At 41.7% G+C, this 25,624-nt stretch overlaps 1 protein-coding gene across 1 annotated transcript in view; it reads left to right on the top strand.

Annotated features, from left to right (window-relative positions):
• The first annotated feature begins 1,585 nt into the window (after positions 1–1,585).
• The window catches only part of LOC137407762 (uncharacterized), a 28,147-nt gene continuing 4,108 nt past the window's right edge, over positions 1,586–25,624 (top strand). Inside the window, exons 1-3 of the mRNA XM_068094143.1 lie at positions 1,586–1,642; positions 12,587–12,710; positions 18,860–19,015. Of these exons, the coding sequence (XP_067950244.1) occupies positions 12,678–12,710; positions 18,860–19,015 (189 nt within the window). The 5' untranslated portion in view covers positions 1,586–1,642; positions 12,587–12,677. The remainder of the gene's footprint in view (positions 1,643–12,586; positions 12,711–18,859; positions 19,016–25,624) is intronic.

The raw sequence follows: 25,624 nt of genomic DNA, 5'->3' as shown, positions 1-25,624 counted from the left end.
CAAAGTAACCTAAATATGGCATTGTTTGTACAATGAGAGACTTGAATGGCATGACTTTATGATGTACTCAGTTAACAATAGATGGTGTCACTAGATATCGTCTTACTTATTTGCACTGCAAAGTTTCATCTAAAGAGTAAGTGGTAAAACCCAAATTAAAGATAAACTTACACAAAACTTTAGTAGATTTTAAAGGAAAGTATTGGTATTTTTCTATCATTTTTAATTGGTTTTGATGTGATCTGGTGATCTGACTGCCAGGATGTTCCAAGATTAAAATCGACAAATATTATTAGCGGTTAAAGCTCTGCCGCCACACTCGCAACAAAAACATGACTGTGCTGCCTCATCGTCCATATTCACCAGATCTGGCTTCCTGTGCCTTCTGGCTACTTCCTAAGTTAAAACTTACTATGAAATAGACTAAAGTTGACAGTGTAGAACCGATTCAGCGTGCAACAGCAAGAGAGCAAACAGCATCGATGCTGATGGCTTTCAACACTGAACAGCATCATGGCAGAATCGGAAGGTCAAGTATATCAATATTCAAGAGGAGTAACTTGAAAGGGACTCAATAGATAAGTGAGTAAACGCAATTTGTTTTGAGTTTCCTAGAACTTTTGAATCAGCTATTTATTATTTTACATTTAAACAATTTTATAGTTATTTTATTTTGTTTTTTAATTTATTTGACTTGTGCAAAACATTTTCCTCGGGATCTGAAGTTTTAAAATTACAGTTATTTGAAAAAGTTTGAAAACCTTTACAGTTGTTTTATTTTTTCTCAAAATTTATTTAAACTGTACAAAACACTTTTTTCATGGTATGAAGTTTGAACGTTAAAATGGTAACTGTTGTTATATGTTAAATAAAATAATTTTTTGTGCAATGATTTTTATTACTCAGGCAATGCCAGGTATTCATCTAGACCAGGCCTCACATAAGTGAAAGAATGGAGTTTAATAAATATTGAAGTCACGTAAACTTGGCAGCGTGTACATAATTAATTATTAAATTACATTCACACAAAGAATAAATAGCCTTTTTTCTGGCTTCAATTTATAAAAATCTTTTTGCCGATGCAAGAAATGTATTGTTGCACAAGTCAGTGAGGGTATAAATGAACTTTAATGTTGTTTCTTGATTACCCAGTTTCTTCGTTCTATGATTTGCTTTTGTGTCTATTGAAAGCCCTGTCGCTTTCAGTAAACTTTTTTTTATGCAAATCTGGTATTTAAAACTTTACAACTTTTTTGTACATGTTTCTCTATGTTTGAAAATAGGATATTATAGTTAATGTATGATGTAAAGGTAGGTTGCATAGGAGCCTAAAAATATGTATGATATCCTTAGTTTGCGGGCACTGTCAACTATCACAGTTTGCGTAGTTTGATGGCATGGCTGAGCAATTGCCTAGTAGTTTGTAGGAAAAAGTTTGAAATTGCCTTTATTTTTCCTGGAGCGATGTTATCCTTGTAAATCTTTGAACTTTCTGGTTCATTGATTTCAAGTTGATTCTATTCACACTAATCATAAGACCTTGTTTTGATAGTTGATCTTGCTCACAAGGAACTATGGCCTAATATTGCTTTGTTGTCCTGTTTACATATCTGCTTATCAGGATATGTGACTCTGCTAAGAGGTAAGAAAAATGCACAGTTTTTTACAGTGAACTAGTAATCTTAGTAACCTTTAGAAACTTCCTTTGAAGTTTTTATTTTCTCAAATGTTCTGGATGCAGAATATTAAGTAATTACTCTTTTTGGTTCCATTATTGAAAAATATGTGTTGACCAGCTAGTATTTCTTACGCAAGCTTTATATATCTACATGATTTGTTTTATATTTTAGCCTACCTAATTGCCTACCTATGTGCATTCGCTCCAATGGTATTACATGCACAAACTGCAAGCCAATCCTTGTTCAAAAACAATCCAACAGCTTTAATTGTTTATCTTTGTCCAATAATGACAGTAAATTCATTGGCCAAAAACACTCTTCTAAAGATTTCACTACACTTTCATGAATATAAATTCATATAGATAGTCTTTATTACCTGCCCTTAAAAACTGAGAAAATTGATTTTACATCTATTGTTCTGTTTTGACTAAAATCTTTCTTAAAAAGTCAAAAAACAGTTAAAATATTTGATCTTTGCATCAGGTAGACGTTAACAAATTTTGCCACCATTTAAATTTTCTCTCATATGTTATCCAAGCAAATGAATTGTTTACCAAAAGTGTTAAAGTGTATTTACAGTTTATTTTGGAGTATGTGCTATCATTTAGTTTGGTTGTTGAATCATAGATGCACAAAAGAGCAGAAGAGTGAGACAGCGAGAGAGCGAGAGAGAGAGAGAGAGAGAGAGAGAGAGAGAGAGAGAGAGAGAGAGAGAAAGAAAGAGAGAGAGAGAGAAAGAGGGAGAGAGAGAGAGGGAGAGAGAGGGAGAAAGAGGGAGAGAGAGAGAGAAAGATGGAGAGAGAGGGAGAAAGAGGGAGAGAGAGAGAGGGAGAGAGAAAGAGAGGGAGAGAGAGAGAGAGAGAAAGAGAGAGAGAGAGAGAGGGAGAGAGAGGGAAAAAGAGGGAGAGAGAGAGGGAGAGAGAGGGAGAAAGAGGGAGAGAGAGAGAGAAAGAGAGAGAGAGAAAGAAAGAGAGAGAGAGTGAGGGAGTGGGAGACGGAAAGAGAGAGTGAGGGAGAGGGAGACGGAAAGAGAGAGTGAGGGAGAGGGAGACGGAGAGAGAGAGTAAGGGAGTGAGAGAGAGAGAGAGAGCGAGGGAGAGAGAGGGAAAAATCTCCACAAAGACTGCAATTCTTGGTGCAATAGAAAAGTGTGAGTGTGAATGATAGCAAATAAGCAATAATGTCTATTACGATAAATTCAATAACCTAACAAGACACATGTGATGCAAAGACCTGTGACGCAAGACAGCGTAATATGACATAGGATAACGCGAGGGCATAGGTTAAAGTTGGGCAGCAGAAGGTGAAGTAGGGTGAATAAGCTAACAGAGTAGGGAAATGGAGTAGGGTAGGTTCGCTTTGGTAAGGTGCAGTTTGCTTTATTGTTAACAGACAGAGCTATGGTTAACTGTCAATGATATTGTTACCTAGCGGTTTTATCGTTATCAGACAGAGTTATTTTTTAACATACAGAGCTATGGTTAACTGACAATAAAATTGTCTACCGACAGATTTATTGTTAACTGACAAAACAATGGTTAACTGACAATGATATTGTTGTTACCTGACGGATTTATTGTTAACAGGCAGAGTTATGGTTGACTGACAATGATATTGTCTACTGACTGCTGTATTGTTAACTGACAGATTTATGGTTAACTAACAATAATATTGTCTACTGACAGCTTTATTGTTAACTGACAAAGCTATGGTTAACTAACTATGATATTGTCCACTGACAGCTTTAATGATAACAGACTATGGTTGTGCTAGTGTCTGGGTAGGATATGTGGATGGCAACAAACCGACAGATGTTTTCGTCATTGATTTGTTTAATTCGTTTGATTGTGTTCTGCATACAGCAAACCAGAACAACCATGCTTATAAACACAAAAAGAATGTGCACAAATATTGAAAAAATATACAGGGTGATTAGTAAAAAACAGGAAAATACATCCATTGAATTGAACATATAATATGTTATTAAAACTTACAATAGTTAAGAGATATCCTCCAAACACTGGTAAGACTGTAATGTGACCTAGTTGAAGTAGGTAAGATATAATAAAAACTAGCTGTTGCGTGTGAATCAATTGACCAGTAAAGATTGCATCCTGGAATACGTTAAAATAATTAAGTCCATCTTAATATATATGTAAGTAGACATTGATAAAAGTGCAAAATTATATGATGAACATGCCTCATAACACATGTAATAAAAGTAGAGAAAGATGAACATACTGTAAAATCAGATGTTCCTTATGATGTGTGTGGATGAGAGGTTAAAAAAATTGCACACATTAAAATATTCCTTCAAGATGCCCTTGCAAACCGACTAGTGACCAGTGTTAAATGCTAAAATCATTATAATGATAGATAATAGCAATGCTTGTAACGAACCTGAAAAGCTAAGGTTGTTAGTATAATGACTGACAATAGCACTGCTTGTAGCAAATCTGGAACACCGGAGGGGTGGGGTTGGCAGAATTTAGACAAATTTCGGACAACTTTTGATAGAAAATATGATATAATTATGATTACTCAACTTAAAATAGTTGTGGGGCAGTGCATTCAAGTCCAATTCAACGCAATTTGAAATCTTGAAAAAAACAGCCTGTGGTTGGGGAAGAATAATAATATAAGATTGACAATATAAGATGAGGGTGCGAATAAGAAGACACAGTTAGAGTGATAAGGATGCTGAACGATGGAGTTTGTTTGTAAAACCTGTAAGGATGCACTACCAATAACTGATTTATGAGTGTGCACCCATTAATCGAGAGAACTCATCAACCGAAACTAACAGAGCTAGTCTACGAACACTTTTAAAAATTAACACATCCCTGACACCCGTTGATACCGATGGACTTGTTCTCCAACCTTAAAATTTTTGTACCGTAAAGCTACCCTGCTCACACAATCATCTCTACTCAGAAACAGTTGTTGTGCTTGGGCTATGAAACACTTGCCTGCAACATGTTTGAGTCAGCAACTGCATCAACATCACCTGATTTGAGGTTTTGCAATGAAGTAGTCCACTTACTTTTTCTTACCATGGTTGCGCCATATTATTCTGGTCATCATGGCCAGACTTCATTAGAGATTTTGTCATGTAAACGCAGTAGGGACTTTGCACTGCTGACTTGGCACCAGCCACCTAGATTGGCTATGAAGGATTTGCCAATAAGTTGGACATTTGGGGTCAAGATGTTTATCATAGAGTCTACAGAGGGAAAAGTTCCCAGGGGCAGTTCGTTGAGCATGTTGTCAGCTTCTGAACACAGAGTTAACAACTGTGTAGGACTCAGCATGTAATCATTGATCGCACACCGAATTGCCCGTTTATCAGCCTTGATTAGGGGTTCAACTACACTCTGACGCCAAGAACTGGCATCAGAATGCAGTTGAATCCCATGCAGACTGACATTTAGCCTCGATATATATATATATATTATATATATATATAATATATATATACATAATACATATATATATATATAATATATATAAATTATTATATTATATATATATATATATATAGCCTCACAACATCTCTTCCTTCTTCTTGAGAATAGCCTCTGGCTCGGGCTGTCAAAATCTCTTGAGGAGTAGTGCGCCACTCCATCAGCGCCTTCATTGGATCATCAGCTGTCTTGAAGATCTTCTTGACGATCTTAACAGCTGACTCAGCTTTTCCATTGCTCCTTGGAAGGTATGGAAACGGTGTGGACTGCTCAAATTGCCATTCCAGTGCAAACTTCCTGAAGTCTGACAAAGTGTATTGGTGTCCACTGTTACTCATAACCACCACTGGCCTCCCATGCCGTGCAAAAATTCTTTTACAAGCCTGTACCATTGACTCTGCAGTCTGTTCTTCCAGTCTTTCTACCGCTATGTAATCTGTTGTGTAATCTACAACTACTACATAGTGTTGTCCTTTGAAGTAGAACAGGTCTGTTCCTACTTTGTAGAATGGCTCAGGTGAGAAATGATGTACCTGTAGTAGCTCCCTTTGGTTGGCTGGCCTCACTTCAAGGCTTGTGTAACACATGGCTGCTTTTCTTTTTATGTCTTGAGCCATACAAGGCCAATATGCTAAATCTCTAGCTCTCCTAAGCATTGTCTCGGCACCTTGATGCGCTTCATGAAGTAGTACTTCACAGACTTCCTTGATCATGCTCTTAGCTATAACCAACCACATTCCTTTGTAAATCAGTCCATTCCCGCAGGCTAATTCATGTTTGAATTTCCAGTAGTCTCTCAAGTCTGAGTGACCATCTTTGCACTGCTTAGGCCACCCTTTTGCTATGGTTTCTGCAAATAGTTTAGCTGTGTCATCAGCTTGGTTGTGTTTTGCGAGGCTAGCTACTCTTTGGTCTCTCATGTTGACATACAATGTTGGATCAACATCATCAATCCCACTGTAAAACACCTCCACTTTGGTTTGCTGGTCATCAGATTCGACGTCCCTTTCTATTGCTGCTCTGGAAAGTTTATCTGCTATTTCTTGGTCTTTGCCTGGCTTATATTGAAAGTCAAACCCATATCTCTGTAGTGTTAGCAACATCTTCTGCAACCGTAAGGGTGATTTGTCTATCTCTTTCTTAAATATAGCCTGTAGTGGTTGATGGCAAGACAAGATGGTGATGTCTTTTTTTCATAGATATATTCATCGATTTTGGAGCAAGCAAAGAGTACTACAGACAGGCACTCAAGCTCTATAGGGTGGTACCTGGTTTCAGCATTGGTCAATGTTCTTGATGCAAAGCTCATTTATCTTCCATCATGTAATAACACTGCTTCCAGTCCGCTGTAGCCGGCATCACACTCAATGGTCACTGGCTTGGTTACATCAAATTAGTGCAGCTCTACATCCCTACTTATCAGTTTCTTTATCCGATCTATAGCTTCTCTCATCTTCATGTCAACGCTATACTCCACCTCTTCCTTCAATATCTCTCTCAAAGGCTCTGATTCTCATGACAGGTTGGCAATAAATGTGGCCATGTAGTTTACTGTCCTTAGAAACCTCTTCATTCCTCCTTTGTCTTCTGGGTATGGCATCTCATTAATACTCTTAACTTTGTCAGGATCTGGTCTTATTCCTTCCGTGGTCAGCAGATGTCCCATATATTTGACCTGCCTCATGTGAAGTTTTATTTTATTTTTGTTCAGTGTAACACCATTGTCTTTCACTCTGTCTAACAGCTTGATTAGCTCGCGATCATGGTCCAATCTAGCCTCTTCTTCAGTATCGCCAACTTCATAAAGCAGTATATCATCCGGTATTACTTCTGTACCTTTTAGTCCATCAAATATCTGGTGTAATCTCCTCTGATACTCCTTAAGACTTGAACTTAGCCAAAAAACCAGTCTGTTCCAGCAAACCTCCCTAATGGGGTTCAGAAGGTTGTTAGTCGTTTGATTTTCTCAGATAACTTTACTCGTAGAAAGCCATCCTTAGCATCAAGTAACGAGTAAGACTTAGCCTTGGTAAGCTTGAGTAGAACATCTTCAATGGTTGGGATAGGGTAGTGGTTTCTTATGATAGTTCTTTTCAGGTCCTTGAGGTCTATACATGGTCGTATTTGTCCATTCGGTTTTCTGAAGGCTACCAATGACAATATCCAGGCTGTTGGCTCATCCACTCGCAAAATTATTCCATTATTCTCTAGGTTCTGCAGTTTGGCGATTATGTCATCTTTTTAATGCTACAGGTAGCCTACTTGTCTGGGTCTGTGCTGCACTGGTGCCACTTCTGAATCCACCTTAATATCATATTCTCCTGGCATAGTTTCTAGCCCTGTGAAGATTTCTGGATATTCTCTCTCTATGATCTCCCTAGTGACTCTCTTTTCAGTCATTACATTTACCTGCTCAGATATCTGTATTAGCTTGAGATCTAGACATGTATCTATGCCTATCAATGGTTTCTGATGAATCACTGTTTTCATGACTTCAAAGGGTATTGAGTTCTCAAATTCATCAAACTTTATGTGTGTCATTACTTGTGACTTCATCTTAATGCCGTCATAGGTTACAAAGTGTAGGTCACTGCGCTTCCTTAGTGGTCTACCCAACTCTATATAATCCTGCTCGCACACAATGTTTCTTAAAGCTGCTGTATCCAGCTGACATGTTATTCTGGTTTTGCCTTTTGTCAGGTTTACCTGCAGCTTTTTTCCAACTCTGTTGACCTTGACTGGTCCACTCATAGTCTTCACATAATCTTCATTTGCATCTCTTACCGCTTTAACCTCTTGTTTTCTCTTATCGTCCTTGGCTAAACATACCATTGCAAAATGGTTTATTTTCTGGCACTTGAGGCATCCCTTTCCATATGCTGGGCAAGTGTTTGGTCTTTTTAAATGTTCTCTTTTACAGAATCTGCACTTACTGCTGTTACCCAGGTTGGCTTGGTCTCTTGTCAGTTTTTGTTTTCTTCCGTACGTTGCCATTCGGTTCACTTCTTCTCTATTCTTATCCTTGCCTATCTCACGTATGTGTTCTCTTGAAGGCTCATATTCCCTAGCAATCTTCACTGCTGTCTCTAATGTCACATTGCCTTCACATGCTTTCACCTATTGCTTATCTCGCAATGCTTTCTTATCTACTCCCTCAACAAAATCATGGCATGTCAAATCATCTGTCAGCTCCCCAAATTCATAGAGTCGCGCTTGGGTTCTCAGCCTAGTCTCAAACTGATCGATCTTCAATCCATCCTGCTTCATGTTCAGCAGTCTATGTCTAGATATGAACTTCTCATTCCTAGGTTTGCAAAATTCATCAAACTTCTTAATCACCTCATTATACTGTCCCCTTCTCTCAGTCAGGTCAAACCTAAAGTTTTCGTATATGTAGTTGCCCGGTGGGCCCATTACTCATAGCAGTATAGCAGTCTGGACTTGAGTGTCTACTTTATCCTTTTGTGCCATCGCCAAAACTGCTGAAACTGTCTCTTAAATGTCTTCCATGACTCAGCTAAATTCCCATCATCCTTAAATGCTTCAGGCACCATAAAGCTCTCCATTTTATTTCTGCAATGTCCAATATGTAGGGTCATTGCCTCCTGTCTGACACCATATAAAGAACTCACCTTAGTTGGGTTCGGTCTTTTATCATTAAGTGGTTGTTACAGCATCATGTTCCCCGGTCGTGCCTTGTGTCATCTGACCTTGACCTTCGGGTCTAGCCTCGATATAGATATATAGCCTCACAACAGACCTCAGCCTATTTTCCGGCCTCTCCATAGGGTCCGTTCCATGCTCTGAAAAGTAGCAAGGGCATTTCTGTAGTCGTCAGGAAGCTCCCTTGGATATTTTAGCCAGGGAAATAAAGTTGTCCAACACTGATTTATGCCATCATACTGGAGATTTTGCTTAATCAGCTGCAACTCCTGCTTCTCTTTAAATGAGTAGATGTACCTTAGAGTGGGGCACTTGCCACACCTGCAGCCACCACACCTGATGACCAACTCAGTACCTATGCTTTTACCCTGAGCAAACTGAGTAATGTGTGACTCTTGCATTTTGGTGAAGGTCATGTGGGAGAAGAGAACTCTGTGTGATTGGATCTGGGAACATCAGGAGCAGCGGCTAATGCATGAATGCTAGAGAAAGTTAGATAATGAGAAAGACTGAGTCTTGAATGTCTTCCTTGTACACATTGGCCCAGGGGTTCAACCAGAATCCACAAGTTGTTGCCCACCAAAGCCAGTTCCTTCTTAGGATGTAACCCGGTGTAATCACTATTTAGAATAAGCTCTACACACTCACCCCTGTCCAGCTTTATGACGTCCCTGTTTGGAAAGAGTTGACTCAGCATCTCAAAATCCAGCTTACCTACTTTACCCATGATTTCATCAAGTCCATAGGTCAAAGCTGTGATGGACAAACCAGCATTAGTTTGCAGAATGACCTCACAATGGGTTTCGTGTTGTGACTCAACATTGTCTGTAGCTATCAAGTCAAGTTTCAGAGAGCAGACCCTCTGAGCATGTATGCGCATGGCAGCTGCATGAGTGATCAATGAGGCATTAAAGCCGCCATTGTAGAAAATAGGCAGGGACTTGGAGTTCCTGTACAGCTGTATATTTTGGATGGGTAGGATTGATGAGCCAGTCAGGCAATGGTTGTTCTTTACAACCAGCGCTTTATCCTAAGAATGATGGGATTGAAAACTGTCTAAATGAGTTTTCCAGTTCCTAAACAGAGGAGTGCATGGTGACTATTCTTCTTACATTCTTCCATGTTGAACACTTACCACTTCTGTAACTGAGGCAGTGGAAACAAGCATGATTTTCCTTCAGAAGTTTGTACATCTGATCATTTGTAAGGTTTCCAAACAACCGACAGTCCTTTTTGGTGTAGTTGCCCTTTAGGTGTATGTAACAGGTAGGCTGCTGTGCATCTGAATTCTCAGTCTTCGCTGTCCGAGTTACTTGCAAAGCATTGTAGGTTGTACCTGTTTTATTGGGCTTATTTGCTGATGAACCAGATGAAGCGAGAGCTGAAAACTTTGCCAGCCTGGCAGCTGTGTCTCTTTTATCCTCTAAAACTTGCATAAATGCATAGAATGGATGAAGATGTTCATCCATAAAGGCGACTTTGACCCTCTCCATCCATTCCCAGGTAAATGCTGCAAAAAGCAGCCTACCCAATTCTCCAATCTGACAGAAGGCGATGCTGTTGATGTGCTCGATCTTTTCTAACTGTCCATAACAGAGCTCTACCTGGTTAACAAACTTACCAAGATTATGCATATCATTTTCATGAACAGGTGTAAAAGAAGATAATTTTGAATACATGTCCTTAACACTCAGACCCACATTGCAGTAACGGCTATCAAAGCCTTTCCACATTAACGTGCAGGCATGAGGGTAGACACTATTGACTCAATACACTCATAAGCATCCCCTTTCGAACAGTGTTTTAATTCCCATGCCCGCTCTTTATCAGAACATTTTTTCGAGCGGCGAACATGCGCCAAATCGATCTAAACCCCCCATACAATCTACGATCCTTGCTAAAGGTAGGTAATGGTAATTTGTTAAAATGGCATCATGCGCTGGTTCAGATTTAGCTGTGTTCTCATGAGATGACCTCTGATAGAGGCCTTCACACATGGTTGTTATAAACAAATCACATTTTTTCATGGGTAGCAGGAAATGCTAGTGACAAAACGGAAGTTTCAATGTGTCTTGTTACTGATTCAACACCTCTGCTACTGCTAGCTCGAGTATGACCAGTCGCCTTCCTAGATTTAGTGACACCAGGCCTAATGGTGCTGCTTGCACTTAGTGGTGTATCTTCGAGTTCAGAAGTAGAGGCAACATTACTCGATGGGTTAGTGGTGGGTTGGAGTTGTGAGTGAGTGGTAGATTCTGACAGAGTACTGGACAATAAGGCAAGCTGAAACTGTACTCTGTGCTGCGCAGTTTGCATTGAGGATTGCGTGGATTGGACATGCATGCACTCTGCCTAATATAAGTTTATCTAGAGTTGATACATAATTAGCTGAATCATCAAAAGAGTATGTCTCAAAATGATTGCACAAATCTTTCAGAGTGGCAATATGTGTAGATGTCTGGTTAAAAGGGTCAGAGCTTTCAAGCAAGAGCTCAGCTTTTATAATTGCAATCTTAATGTCACGTGAATAGGAAGTGCATGACAATTTAGCATATTGAGCTATTGAGTCATTAAACAAGTCTTTACAGAAAGCTAAATAATCATCAAGCGAGAGGCCAGAAACTGATGAGCGGTGAACTGCTCATTTGATAAAACAGCGTCAGCGTATTCACTGTGTAGGTCAATTAGCGGATTGTAGGTCTCTAGTAGTTATTCTCATAGAGCTTCTAGTTCACTACTAGGAATGCTCTTACGTTTGAACTTGTTGGATGTCGAAGTGAGTGCTGATCAGGCTCTGTTGCGACTGGTCTTTAATTCAATGGTTGCAGTCTCATCTATAGTTGAAGAGCAGGTGGTGGCTGTAGTTCCTCCTTCTAGGTTTATTGGCACTGCGCTAGTATCTGGGTAGGATATATGGATGATGACAAAAGGATAGATGTTTTTGTCAGTTGATTCGTTTAATTAGTTTGATTGTGCTCTGCATACCGCAAACCAGAACAACCATGCATACAAACGCAAAAGGAATGTGCACAAATATTGACAAAATATACAGGGTGATTAGTAAAAACAGGCAAATACATCTATTGAATTGAACATATAATATGTTATTAAAACTTACAATAGTTAGGAGATATCCTCCAAACACTGGTAAGACTGTAATGTGACCTAGTTGAAGTAGGTAAGATATAATAGAAACTAGCTGTTGTGTGTGAATCAATTGGCCAGTAAAGATTGCATCCTGGAATACGTTAAAACCATTAAGTCCATCTTAATATATATGTAAGAAGACATTGATAAAAGTGTAAAATTACATGATGGACATGCCCCAAAACACATGTAGTGAAGGTAGAGAAAGATCAACTCACTGTAAAATCAGATGTTCCATAGGATGTGTGTGTATGAGAGGTTGAAAAAATTGCACACTTAAAAATAATCCTTTAAGGTGGCCTTGCAAACCAACTAGTGACCATTGTTAAAAGCTAAAATCATTATAATGATGGATAATAGCAATGCTTGTAACGAACCTGAAGAGCTAAGGTCGTTAGTATAATGACGGACAACAGCACTGCTTGTAACAAATCTGGAACATTGGTTAACTGACAATGATATTGTTACCTGACACCTTTATTGTTAACAGACAGAGCTATGGTTAACCGACAAAGCTATGGTTAACATGCTAATCAAATTTCAAGAAGTGAACTATATTAGTGTTGTATTAAAAAAACAGGTATAGACCAGTTTTGACCAAAAAGGTTATCTAATGATTCCGGAATGTTTTAGGCAATACCTTTTGAGAGATTCAAACTTCCTTTTCATAACAAGCCGTGAAGCATTACTCTATACATCCTCCTATTGTTAAGTCTGGGCTAAGATGGCAAAGGAAAATGACTCAACAAATTTCGTGGTAAGATGCTACTACTTGCTATGCTAAGTTGTTATTTTCCTAAATGTCCTTTAGATTTTCTTTTTGGACTCTTCTAATAAAACCTTATCTACGTTACTTGTTTTTTTGTCTTTTCAAATTTTCCAATTGCGTATCTAACCACCTCATTCTTTTAGCACTGGTAGCATGTAGTCTTATCTGAAAATTCTTTATTTTACTATTTTATTTGCATTCTTATTGCCTGACTCAACTGACTGTTCTAGTTCTTTTTAGCTGCTAACCAACGTTCATGCCACTAACTATCCTCTAGCTCACATGTGTCAAACTCACGCCTGCAGGCCACATCCGCCTGCCTTGTAATCTTATCTGGCCCGCAAAATCATTTTACATTATTGCTATCCATGGCTCATTGATATGAAGCGCTGATGACATAATACTGCACAGAACTGCAGATCCCCTAATGCAGGGGTGTCAAACTCAATTGTAAAAGGGGCCAAAATTCGAAACACCTTTTAGGTTGCGGCTGAACAGGATAAACATTCATTTAACACACTATACCTAAATGTTTTTGAAACATAAATACGAATAAAAACAGACAGGAATATTTTGAAACAAGCTTAAACCGTAAAGGTTGACTTGAAACCAAATTTACATGTATATTACAGTTATGTGGTATCTTAAGATTCACCTTGTCTTACTCCGCTATGTTGTAAGTTCAAAATACGTGGAAATGTGATCACAAGCTTTTGAAAGCTCAAAAATGAACAGCTGATCGCAGCCATTACGAAAATGCCGTAGGTTGGAAACCTTCTCAAAACGGCTCAAATGTGACGTAGCTGAATACAATGCATTTTTGTTTACAGTTTCATGCAATTTCATTCGTCAAGTATTTTCACAAATATACCTCATGTATTCAATGAAACCATTTCTATTGTCCTTACGGGTCTATTTCATTATCATTGTAATGCTGTCACTTTGAGCACTGATATCTCAAAACCTAGCCTAAAGATCAGTATAATTTTTTAACCTTAGCTCGAGGGAGTGCATATCATCCTTTGATAAACATGAAGAGCCTGTTGGTCACCTGTGATAGTCGACAAAGGCTGCAGAATTGTTTGCGCCATATAGTGGAAAGTATGGGTCACATGATCAGATTACGACTAGATGATTAGATCGAGCTGAAACGAAGATTTTAAGTAGTAAGCATCTATATTTGATAGGGGCTTTCCGGTAGAACCAGAAGTGTTTGTCATAAACTAGTGCTACGAGATGTTTTATAATGAGCCTTTAATTGGCATTTGACTTCGCATGATAACATTACGTGTCTAAACAACAATCCTGTCGAGTTGAATACGTCACCAAAATATGGGATTCGAACCTACAACCACTTTTTTTAACTGTTCATTTTTGAGCTTTTGAGAGCTTGTGATCATATTTGCACGTATTTTGAACTTTGAACCTACAACATAGCAGAGCAAGACAAGGTGATTCTTAAGATACCAAATAACTGTAAAATAAAGTTGGTTGCAAGTCAAGCTTTACGGTTTAGGTTTGTTTCAGACCATTCCTGTCTATTTTTATTCGTATTAATGTTCCAAAACATTTAGTTATAGTGTGTTAAATAAATGTTTATCCTGTTTGGCCCGCGACCTAAAAGGTGTTTTGAATTCTAGCCCCTTTTACAATTGAGGTTGACACCCCTGCACTAGCTATCCAATTTCCTCCACTTTCATACCACTAACTATCCTCTAGCTATCCATTAGCCTCCACTTTCATACCACTAGCTATCCTCCAGCTATCCAATTGCCTCCACTTCCATACCACTAACTATCATCTAGCTATCCAATTGCCTCTACTTTCATACCACTAACTATCCTCTAGCTATCAAATTGCTTCCACTTTCATACCATTAACTATCCTATAGCTATCAAATTGCTTCCACTTTCATACCACTAACTATCCTCTAGCTATCCAATTGCCTCCACTTTCATACCACTAACTATCCTCTAGCTATCCAATTGCCTCCACTTTCATACCACTAACTATCCTCTAGCTATCAAATTGCTTCCACTTTCATACCATTAACTATCCTATAGCTATCAAATTGCTTCCACTTTCATACCACTAACTATCCTCTAGCTATCCAATTGCCTCCACTTTCATACCACTAACTATCCTCTAGCTATCCAATTGCCTCCACTTTCATACCACTAACTATCCTCTAGTTATCCAATTGCCTCCACTTTCATACCACTAACTATCCTCTAGCTATCCAATTGCCTCCACTTTCATGCCACAAATATCCTCTAGCTATCTAATTGCCTCCACTTTCATACCACTAGCTATCTTCCAGCTATCCAAATGCCTCCACTTTCATACCACTAGCTATTCTCTAGCTATCCAATTGCCTCCACTTTCATACCACTAACTATCCTCTAGCTATCCAATTGCCTCCACTTTCATGCCACAAATATCCTCTAGCTATCTAATTGCCTCCTTTTTCATACCATTAACCATCCTCCAGCTATCCAATAGCCTCCACTTTCATGCCACCAATATCCTCCAGCTATCGAATTGCTTCCACTTTCATACCACTAACTATCCTCTAGCTATCCAATAGCCTCCACTTTCATACCACTAACTATCCTCTAGCTATCCAATTGCCTCCACTTTCATGCCACTAACTATCCTCTAGCTATCCAATAGCCTCCACTTTCATATCACTAACTATCCTCCAGCTATCCAATTGCCTCCACTTTCATACCACTAACTATCCTCTAGCTATCAAATTGCTTCCACTTTCATACCACTAACTATCCTCTAGCTATCCAATAGCCTCCACTTTCATACCACTAACTATCCTCCAGCTATCCAATAGCCTCCACTTTCATACCACTAACTATCCTCTAGCTATCCAATTGCCTCCACTTTCATGCCACTAACTATCCTCTAGCTATCCAATTGCCTCCACTTTCATGCCACAAATATCCTCCAGCTATCAAGTTGCTTCCACTTTCATGCCACAAATATCCTCCAGCTATCGAATTGCCTCTACCTTCATGCCACAAATATCCTCCAGCTATCGAAGTGCTTCCACTTTCATACTACTAACTATCCTCCAGCTATCGAATTGCTTCCACTTTCATGCCACCAATATCCTCCAGCTATCGAATTGCTTCCACTTTCATACCACTAACTATCCTCTAGCTATCCAATAGCCTCCACTTTCATACCACTAACTATCCTCTAGCTATCCAATTGCCTCCACTTTCATGCCACTAACTATCCTCTAGCTATCCAATAGCCTCCACTTTCATATCACTAACTATCCTCCAGCTATCCAATTGCCTCCACTTTCATACCACTAACTATCCTCTAGCTATCAAATTGCTTCCACTTTCATACCATTAACTATCCTATAGCTATCAAATTGCTTCCACTTTCATACCACTAACTATCCTCTAGCTATCCAATTGCCTCCACTTTCATACCACTAACTATCCTCTAGCTATCCAATTGCCTCCACTTTCATACCACTAACTATCCTCCAGCTATCCAATTGCCTCCACTTTCATACCACTAACTATCCTCTAGCTATCCAATTGCCTCCACTTTCATACCACTAACTATCCTCTAGCTATCCAATTGCCTCCACTTTCATGCCACAAATATCCTCTAGCTATCTAATTGCCTCCACTTTCATACCACTAGCTATCTTCCAGCTATCCAAATGCCTCCACTTTCATACCACTAGCTATTCTCTAGCTATCCAATTGCCTCCACTTTCATACCACTAACTATCCTCTAGCTATCCAATTGCCTCCACTTTCATGCCACAAATATCCTCTAGCTATCTAATTGCCTCCTTTTTCATACCATTAACCATCCTCCAGCTATCCAATTGCCTCCACTTTCATACCACTAGCTATCCTCTAGCTATCCAATTGCCTCCACTTTCATAACACTAACTATACTCCAGCTATCGAATTGCCTCCACTTTCATACCACTAGCTATCCTCCAGCTATCGAATTGCCTCCACTTTCATGCCACAAATATCCTCCAGCTATCAAGTTGCTTCCACTTTCATACCACTAACTATCCTCCAGCTATCGAATTGCCTCCACTTTCATGCCACAAATATCCTCCAGCTATCGAATTGCTTCCACTTTCATGCCACAAATATCCTCCAGCTATCGAATTGCCTTCACTTTCATGCCACAAATATCCTCCAGCTATCTAATTGCCTCCACTTTCATACCACAAATATCCTCCAGCTATCAAGTTGCTTCCACTTTCATGCCACAATTATCCTCCAGCTATCGAATTGCCTCCACTTTCATACCACTAGCTATCCTCCAGCTATCCAATTGCTTCCACTTTCATGCCACCAATATTCTCCAGCTATCGAATTGCCTCCACTTTCATGCCACAAATATCCTCCAGCTATCGAATTGCTTCCACTTTCATGCCACAAATATCCTCCAGCTATCGAATTACCTCCACTTTCATGCCACAAATATCCTCCAGCTATCCAATTGCCTCCACTTTCATGCCACAAATATCCTCCAGCTATCGAATTGCTTCCACTTTCATGCCACCAATATCTTCCAGCTGTCGAATTGCTTCCACTTTCATGCCACAAATATCCTCCAGCTATCGAATTGCTTCCACTTTCATGCCACCAATATCCTCCAGCTATCGAAATGCTTCCACTTTCATACCACTAACTATCCTCCAGCTATCCAATAGCCTCCACTTTCATACCACTAACTATCCTCTAGCTATCCAATTGCCTCCACTTTCATGCCACTAACTATCCTCTAGCTATCCAATTGCCTCCACTTTCATGCCACAAATATCCTCCAGCTATCAAGTTGCTTCCACTTTCATGCCACAAATATCCTCCAGCTATCGAATTGCCTCTACCTTCATGCCACAAATATCCTCCAGCTATCGAAGTGCTTCCACTTTCATACTACTAACTATCCTCCAGCTATCGAATTGCTTCCACTTTCATGCCACCAATATCCTCCAGCTATCGAATTGCTTCCACTTTCATACCACTAACTATCCTCTAGCTATCCAATAGCCTCCACTTTCATACCACTAACTATCCTCTAGCTATCCAATTGCCTCCACTTTCATGCCACTAACTATCCTCTAGCTATCCAATAGCCTCCACTTTCATATCACTAACTATCCTCCAGCTATCCAATTGCCTCCACTTTCATGCCACAAGTATCCTCCAGCTATCGAATTGCTTCCACTTTCATGCCACTAACTATCCTCTAGCTATCCAATAGCCTCCACTTTCATACCACTAACTATCCTCTAGCTATCCAATTGCCTCCACTTTCATGCCACTAACTATCCTCTAGCTATCCAATTGCCTCCACTTTCATGCCACAAATATCCTCCAGCTATCAAGTTGCTTCCACTTTCATGCCACAAATATCCTCCAGCTATCGAATTGCCTCTACCTTCATGCCACAAATATCCTCCAGCTATCGAATTGCTTCCACTTTCATGCCACAATTATCCTCCAGCTATCGAATTGCTTCCACTTTCATGCCACCAATATCCTCCAGCTATCGAATTGCTTCCACTTTCATACCACTAACTATCATCTAGCTATCCAATAGCCTCCACTTTCATATCACTAACTATCCTCCAGCTATCCAATTGCCTCCACTTTCATGCCACAAGTATCCTCCAGCTATCGAATTGCTTCCACTTTCATGCCACAAATATTCGCCAGCTATCTAATTGCTTCCACTTTCATATCACTAGCTATCCTTTAACTACTTAATAGCTTCCGTTCGCAACTTTTATTTTTTTTGTCCTTGTGGATCTCATTCTTTTTTAATTTTCTTTATCTATAATCTTGTGTTTTAGACCTCCCTACTTACTATGATAAACCACTTGTCTTTCTATTGTCTGATTTTTTCTCGTGTTTCATTATTGGTTCACTGACTAACTGCCGTACTATTATTTGTTAGATATCTCTCAATCAATCCTTACTTAGTCATCTAACTTTCTATGTTTTTTGTGCACTTCTATTTTCTTGTTTGTTTTTTTTCAAACAGTAGTAACCTATTTCCATGCGTAATCAAAAATCCCCAATGCTGTAGTAGGGTATATCATTTGGCAAAGCTTTTACACATTACAGATTAGCGACAGCACTTTAGACGAATTTAAGAGGGTATACTCAGGTTCCAGGGGAGGCAAGTACAACTTAGAGGTGCAGGTGCCTTACTTGAAGATGCTGGCTGAAGGGTATCAAGAAAGATTTTCTCAATCTCGGAATTGGACAGATTGCTTAAAAGTGAGTTTTAAGAAAGCTTTAGTTGTAACTGATGGGCATAAGCCATTTCAAATTATTGATTAACTTATACACACAGATTAACATAACCATTTCAGAATCTCTGATATAAAAGATATAGCAAACATAACTGTCGTGTTCTTTTTACTGCGTCGCAAGAACCAAACCACTTGAGTACAAGGCAAGAAGGCATATATTTGAAAATATATGTATGTATGAGAATACAAACAATTCAATGTTTGCACTTGCAACGAGTCACATGCAAGAAACTGCCAGAATATCTGAGTTTTTTTCTCATTTGGGTTCATTATATACACTTCTGGTGAGTTAAGCTCTACCCCTTCAACATCAACTGGTTGTGCGTATGTGACTCGGCTACGGTAGTAGGAGCGATAATGTGCCTGGCTTTAGCTCAGCTAGTTATAGCCTTGTTAGCTGAGCTGACATTGTCTTTGATATCTGAGCTGGCTATGGCCGTGTCAATTGTACTAAGCTGACTGACTAGTTTTCGGATTGTTCGGCTGATAGCATATGCAGCTAGTTAATGACCTTTTCAGTTACAGTAACACTAGGTTCTAGTGTACTGCTGGCTTCCATCACAATATCTCAAAAAAGTGATATGGATAGGCCTATCTACCTGCCACTTTTTCAAGGGTGCTTTATGTATCTTTTACACTATCTACAGTTAAAAAATAGCAATGGCACGCATCCACATTACAAACATAATACTGTTACGGCAAAGCATCGTGGCCAGGGCCAGTGCTGCTAACCCTACGAGCACCATCTTAGCTGAGCCAAGTCTCTCTATCAGAGCAGGAGACTCGACCATCAGTGAGCTGGCTTGTTAGGCCAAGAAAACAAAGACATAATATGTCTTTTCTTTTCAAGTGATATATTATATTACTTGAAGAAATAATAAAGGGGCGGAGCCTATCACAAGGAATCGATAAAAAAGGATTGGACCGATACTGTTTTGGCAGAGTAGTATGCGCACACTCTCTGCATGATTGTTGAATGGTTTATTACTTTTGTGTTCATGAACCTTGATACATATTTGAAGAAATATATAATTGTGGCTAAACACTCGGTGATTTTACTTTTTGTCTTGTGGAAAAGATTGGAGCGGGCAATGTTTTTTACACTGGTTGCAGCAGTGGGATCAAAGATCTCAGCTCCATAAAACCGAGTCTAGGAATGAGAGTCATCCCTAACCCTTAACGAGCCTTGTTCCTATAGTCGGCATCACCATCCTCTGATGGTTGGTGCGCACTTGCCCAAGTGACCTGTGAGGAGAAGTTTCCATGATCTTAGCGAGCTTTGTTGCCATAGCAACGTTGTCCCCTGAGTTTGGTGAGCTCCCTCACAAGAGGAATGGATGGTCGACGCTTGAGCACAGACCGAGGTACGAACCGGCTGGCGAAGGTTTTTAAAAGATTGGTGTTTATACCCCTGGTCCAGGCCTTGGGCTACCAGCTCATGGCCCTTCAGTACTCGGGATCGGGAAATGCTGAGTACTACATCAGCCGGTTGCAGGAAGTAGCTGAGACCAATGCTTGAACCAAAGGCGCCAGCCTGTTGCACCTCAGAGAGGCTTTGAAAGAGGAGCTAGAGAACTGCAGACAAGCTGGCAGTGTAGGAGTCATCTTTGATACGCTTCGAGCCTGGTTTGGTCTCTCCCCTAGGCAGGCTTGAAGCAAGCTGAGCTCCTCTAGGCAGGCCACAGCTACTACCCTCCAGAAACATGCCTGTCAAATAAAACGACTAGTCTGAGTTGCGTACGGTGACCTGCGGGCCCCGTAAAAAGCTGACATGGCAAGAGAAGTGTTCTGTGGCGTGGTGAACCACATCGGCACGCAGAGGCATCTCTTGGCCATTCCAATGGCTGCGCTGATAGAGGCTGTACATGCAGCAACTGAGTTCCTCCAAGTCCAGCTAAAAGGCAGAAAAACAGGCAATGCCAGGGTCATGGAAGAGGCTCTTGAGAAACCACCGTAATCTACAATCACATGATAGGTCAGTTGACCCCGATAGTGCAGCATCTGATACAGCAGATGCAGCAGTGCAGCAGGTGCAGCAGCTGCAACAGGAGAGGAGCCGACCTCAAAAAAGACAGGAGAAAAAACCCCTGCAGTGTTAGGGTTCTTGAGGCCCGAGGCATCAAGTACGACGGCATTGCCCTAAGAAGACCACACACCGAGGAAATGACAAAGGACTGCAACAATAGTGCTGATTACTAGTTGCACTAAGGCCCCCAATTCGTATCCCCCTTCCCCCGACAAGAAGAAATCAGCTGGCAGTGTGTCGGAGGCTCATCATAATAACCAACCTGGCCGAGTGCAAACTCAGGAAGTCCTGCCAGGCGAGAGGGACTCAAACCCAGAAGGGCTGGCAACAGGGTGGAGAGCCGAGACAGAGGAAGTCTGCTCCTGCTACACTGGCCAAACCAACAGTGAAGGAGACTTCGGCCATAGCTCCCCAAAACTATTACCAGGCTTTAAAGGACTTAGAGCCCAGACCTCTGAAAGGTGGACTCGGCATGCCAGTATGCCTCTCAGACTCGAGCCGAGCCACACCGGACTGTGCAGCCAGGAGTGTGCTCGGGATCAGCTAGAAGGGCCTTGGACAGTACAACGTTGCAAGTTCGTCTTTACTACTGGCCCGACTTGTCTCCCGTCGCTTTTTTGGCTGAACCAAACACTTCAAAAGCCTGCTCTAGGAGTGTAGATTCCCGAGGCTAGCCCCGAGACCGAATGGGAGAGCAACCGACCTGTACAGTATCGGAAGCCTGCCCTAAAGGTGTCAGGGCCGACTTGTCGTACACCCACTAGCCAGACTCCAGTAAAACACCAGAACACTGCATCGGCAGTTTCAAGGGTGCCTGGACAGAAGAGACCTGCATGGCCTAAACATAGTGGTGTCGAGCCAGTCTGGGCATAAATGCTGAGCTGGCGTCACTCCACCAGTTACTTCTTCCCTGGGAAGTTGGAAGGGCTACCTATTCAGTTTCTGATTGACACTGGATGCATTACGAACTTGCTGAGCAAGCCGGTGTTTGATAAGCTCCCTCAGGCAGCCATGGACTTGTTAGAAGAAAGTGACAGTTACAGGCTCATGGCCGTTGAGACATGGCTGCCCTTCTACGAGGTCGTACGGCTGCCCATACAGCTCTAAGACGTGAAGACCAAGGAGGTCTTTGTAGTGAGTCACATCAGCAAGGATGCTATCTTGAGAATGCCATTGTTGCTGGCCCACCAATGGGCTATGGAGTTCTAGCAGCCCATGGTCTCCAAAAACAGTTGTCCTCTGACCCGCATGGATAGGCATGGCTGGCTGCTGGTGTCAGTCAGGGCTGAGACGGCTGTTCCGTGCCGAGTGACTACTAGAAATTACTGCCTATTGGGAATGATCAAAGGTTGTCCAGACGGGCCATCACTGGCTATGAGCTTGAACTGGCTTAGGCCAAAACACACCTCACGGCACATCCACCAGAGTAGAAGACCACCAGGTAGATGGCGAACTACCCCTTTTTGGCTCAGGAGCCATACTTCCTGGTGTGGATACGCCAAATGAAGTGGTGTCAGCCCACTTGAAGGATCTCTAAACAGCAGCCAGGCACAACAGTACCAAAACCAAGACAGGCCAAGCAGCTAACACAATTTCTGACAGGCTACTAAAGTACGTTCAGCACTGGCGATAGAGATGTGGACTGGATCTCCGAGATGGATCATCTATTCCATTGAAAGAAGGAACCCATCCTATTTGACAGCCACCACATCATCTAGGCCTGAAGAAAGAGGCAGAGACTAAGCATCAGGTCTAAAAGCTGCTAAAAAAGACTCATCAAGCCAGCCGGAGGTGTTTGGAGCTCCCTGTTGGTACTCGTTTGGAATAAGAATGGCAAGTGGTGTTTCTGTGTTAATTAAGATGGTTAAATGCTGTCATGAAGCAAGATCCCAATCCCCTTCTCTAAATCAACGACAGTCTTAATGGGCTGTTTGGCAGCAGATATTTTAGCACACTGGACCTGGTCACTGGCTACTAGCAAGTACTCTTGAATGACAATGCTCAAGGCAAGTCAGCATTCGCTACTGACTGTTCTTGTTCCGGCTTTTGGAAGTGAAAGGTCTTGCCTCTTTGGTCTCACCGCAGCGTCAGCCACCTTCCAGAGATTTGTTGAGCGAGTAATGCATGGCTTGAATTCAAAGACACTTCTGCTCTACTTGGATGACATCATAGTTATCATGCCAGACTTTGATACTTACTTGCATCGATTGGGGAAGTGCTCCAGTGGCTGAGGATAGCCAGCTTAAAGCTGAAGCTTTTCAAGTGTGAGCTCCTCCAATTACAGCTTCGGTATTTAGGAATGTGGTAAGGTGGAAGGAGTGGCTACCAATCCGGAGAAAAACCAAGCAGCTCGCATTGGCTGACCCCCAGGAGACTCCGGGAGCTGCAAGGCTTTGTGGAAATGATCAGATATTACCAACAGTATATTCTCAACTTTTTCACCATATAATGGCCTCTACACCGACTGATGGGCAAGGAGGAAAACTGGATGTGTGGTAAAGTAGAGCAGATGGCCTTCGACAAGCTGAAGTGACATCGTCCTTTGGCCCCTGTACTGGCCTACCCAAATCCAAGCCGGTCATAACTCCTGGATACAGACGCCAGTGGCTGCTGAGTGAGTGCAGTGCTCTCCCAAGTGCAAAAGGAGACTGAGAGGGTGATAGCTTTCTTCAGCAAGACACTCATGCCTTCTGAAAAAAATTATTGCATGACCCGAAGAGCTGCACGCCGTGGTAATGGCCATGAAGCAGTTCTTGCTCTACCTATACGGCAGATAGATCTTCCTATGTATGAACCATGCTTTTTGCAGTGGGTGTGTCAATGGAAGGAACCCTCTACCCAGGTGACCAGATGGTTGGAGATCCTAGTTGAGTTCCAGTACACGCTGAAACACCGGGCCAGTCTCTACCACAGAAACATTGATAGGCTCAGCTGACAAACTGAAAAGCCAATTACTGTTAGCAATGTGAGCTCATCAAGCTGATATACAAAAGACAAACTCACAGAGAGCTTGTCATAGAAGGCCAGCACTCATTAGAAGACCTCGTGGGAAGCCCGTCGACTGGGCCACGGGTTGCTAGAACAGTGCGCGAGAGGGTCCGTCGTATGGGCCTGTTTGCTGCTATGACAGCCAGGGGAGCCAGTCTAGGATTGACCGAGGCTATCCTGGGACTCTGCGACACAACACGAGTAAAGATTCAGGGAAACACCAAAAAGAAGCTCACCTAGAAGCAAGCTAATTGCCAGGAACCGGTGGTCACCATGTACTATGTTGTTGATCAAGCTGAGGAGCGGACTCGAGAGCAGCTGGAGCTAGGTCAAAAATTCCGACAGCTGCATGAAATTTGTCCATTCCTCAGACGGGGTACTGAAAGCCCAGACCTCTCCGCATTACCAGCCATGATGGTGCTCAGTCTGTCCGCCGGCTATCAGGAAAGATGTGAGTCTGGCAGACTCACACTGTTGCTTACTCTAAGGAGTGTAGGACAATCAGCCAACAACGACTGACCTGGTACTGCCCAGAAATGACAGCAATGATGAGAAGAATGATCAAGAGTTGTCAAGTCTGCCAGGTGACAAAGCATAGTGGTCCCAAAACGATCGACAGCAGGCATAGGCTCTATGCCAGGCACGCCTGACAGGAAGTAGCCATAGGACTAACGGAATCGATGGCGGAAACTCTGAGAGAGAATAAGTAGATCCTGGTACTCATGAACCAATTTAGATGGTGGCAGGATGCTCCAGTCTTCTTGAGGGCCACAGCTTCCATGGTGGCAAGTATATTGAGTGAATGGGTGTTTTGCTACATGGGCTTACCGGAGCAAATTTGTACAGCACAGTTTGGGAGTCAACTAATGACTCGGCGGGTGGATTTCTGGCGGGTGGAGAAAACTCGCACTACGCCTTACTAGCCCTAAGCCAACGGTGTTGTCGAACGCAGCAACAGACAGCTGGGCAACTCCCTGTGAGCACTACTGCTGACTTGAGGTCAGGAAGAGTGGGACAGGTTGCTCCCTCAGCTGATGAGAGTGTATGAAGGCACACCATACTTGGCCACTGGAGAAATGATGCTGATGCTGCTGATGCTCAGACAGGAGTTGGGATTACCTGATCAGTTTGAGCACAGCCCACTGCCTACCCAGGCCCAACCCTTACATGAGTACGCGGTGGAGACGCTGAAAAATCTGGAGGAGGTAAGATGACACTCTGAGATATGCTTCGGCTGTATGCACCAGAAGACTGAGTCTAGCAAGGAAGACAAGATCACAAACTCCAGTGCTGTCTCAATGAAGACAGCACCAGCTCTGATCACAACTGCTCTTGCCTCCCAGTGCTGAGTAGGCAGCCCTAGGTCTACCTTGGGGAGAATGTTTCAGCAGAGTGCCATGGCGCGCGGTTGACATAATGAGCACCGGCATAGCCAAGCCAAGTCTCCTTATCACGACAGGCGACTCGGCCGCCATTGAGCTGGCTCGGTAGGCCGAGAGGACAAAGACATAGATCACAAGAAGACATAATAAAAGGGTGGTGCCTATCGCAAGGGATTGA

Source organism: Watersipora subatra, chromosome 11 (assembly GCF_963576615.1).
Source record: "Watersipora subatra chromosome 11, tzWatSuba1.1, whole genome shotgun sequence".
In the NCBI taxonomy this organism is placed as follows: domain Eukaryota; kingdom Metazoa; phylum Bryozoa; class Gymnolaemata; order Cheilostomatida; family Watersiporidae; genus Watersipora; species Watersipora subatra.
The sequence above is the reverse complement of the archived record's forward strand: the minus strand, read 5'-3'. Positions and strand labels throughout refer to the sequence as shown.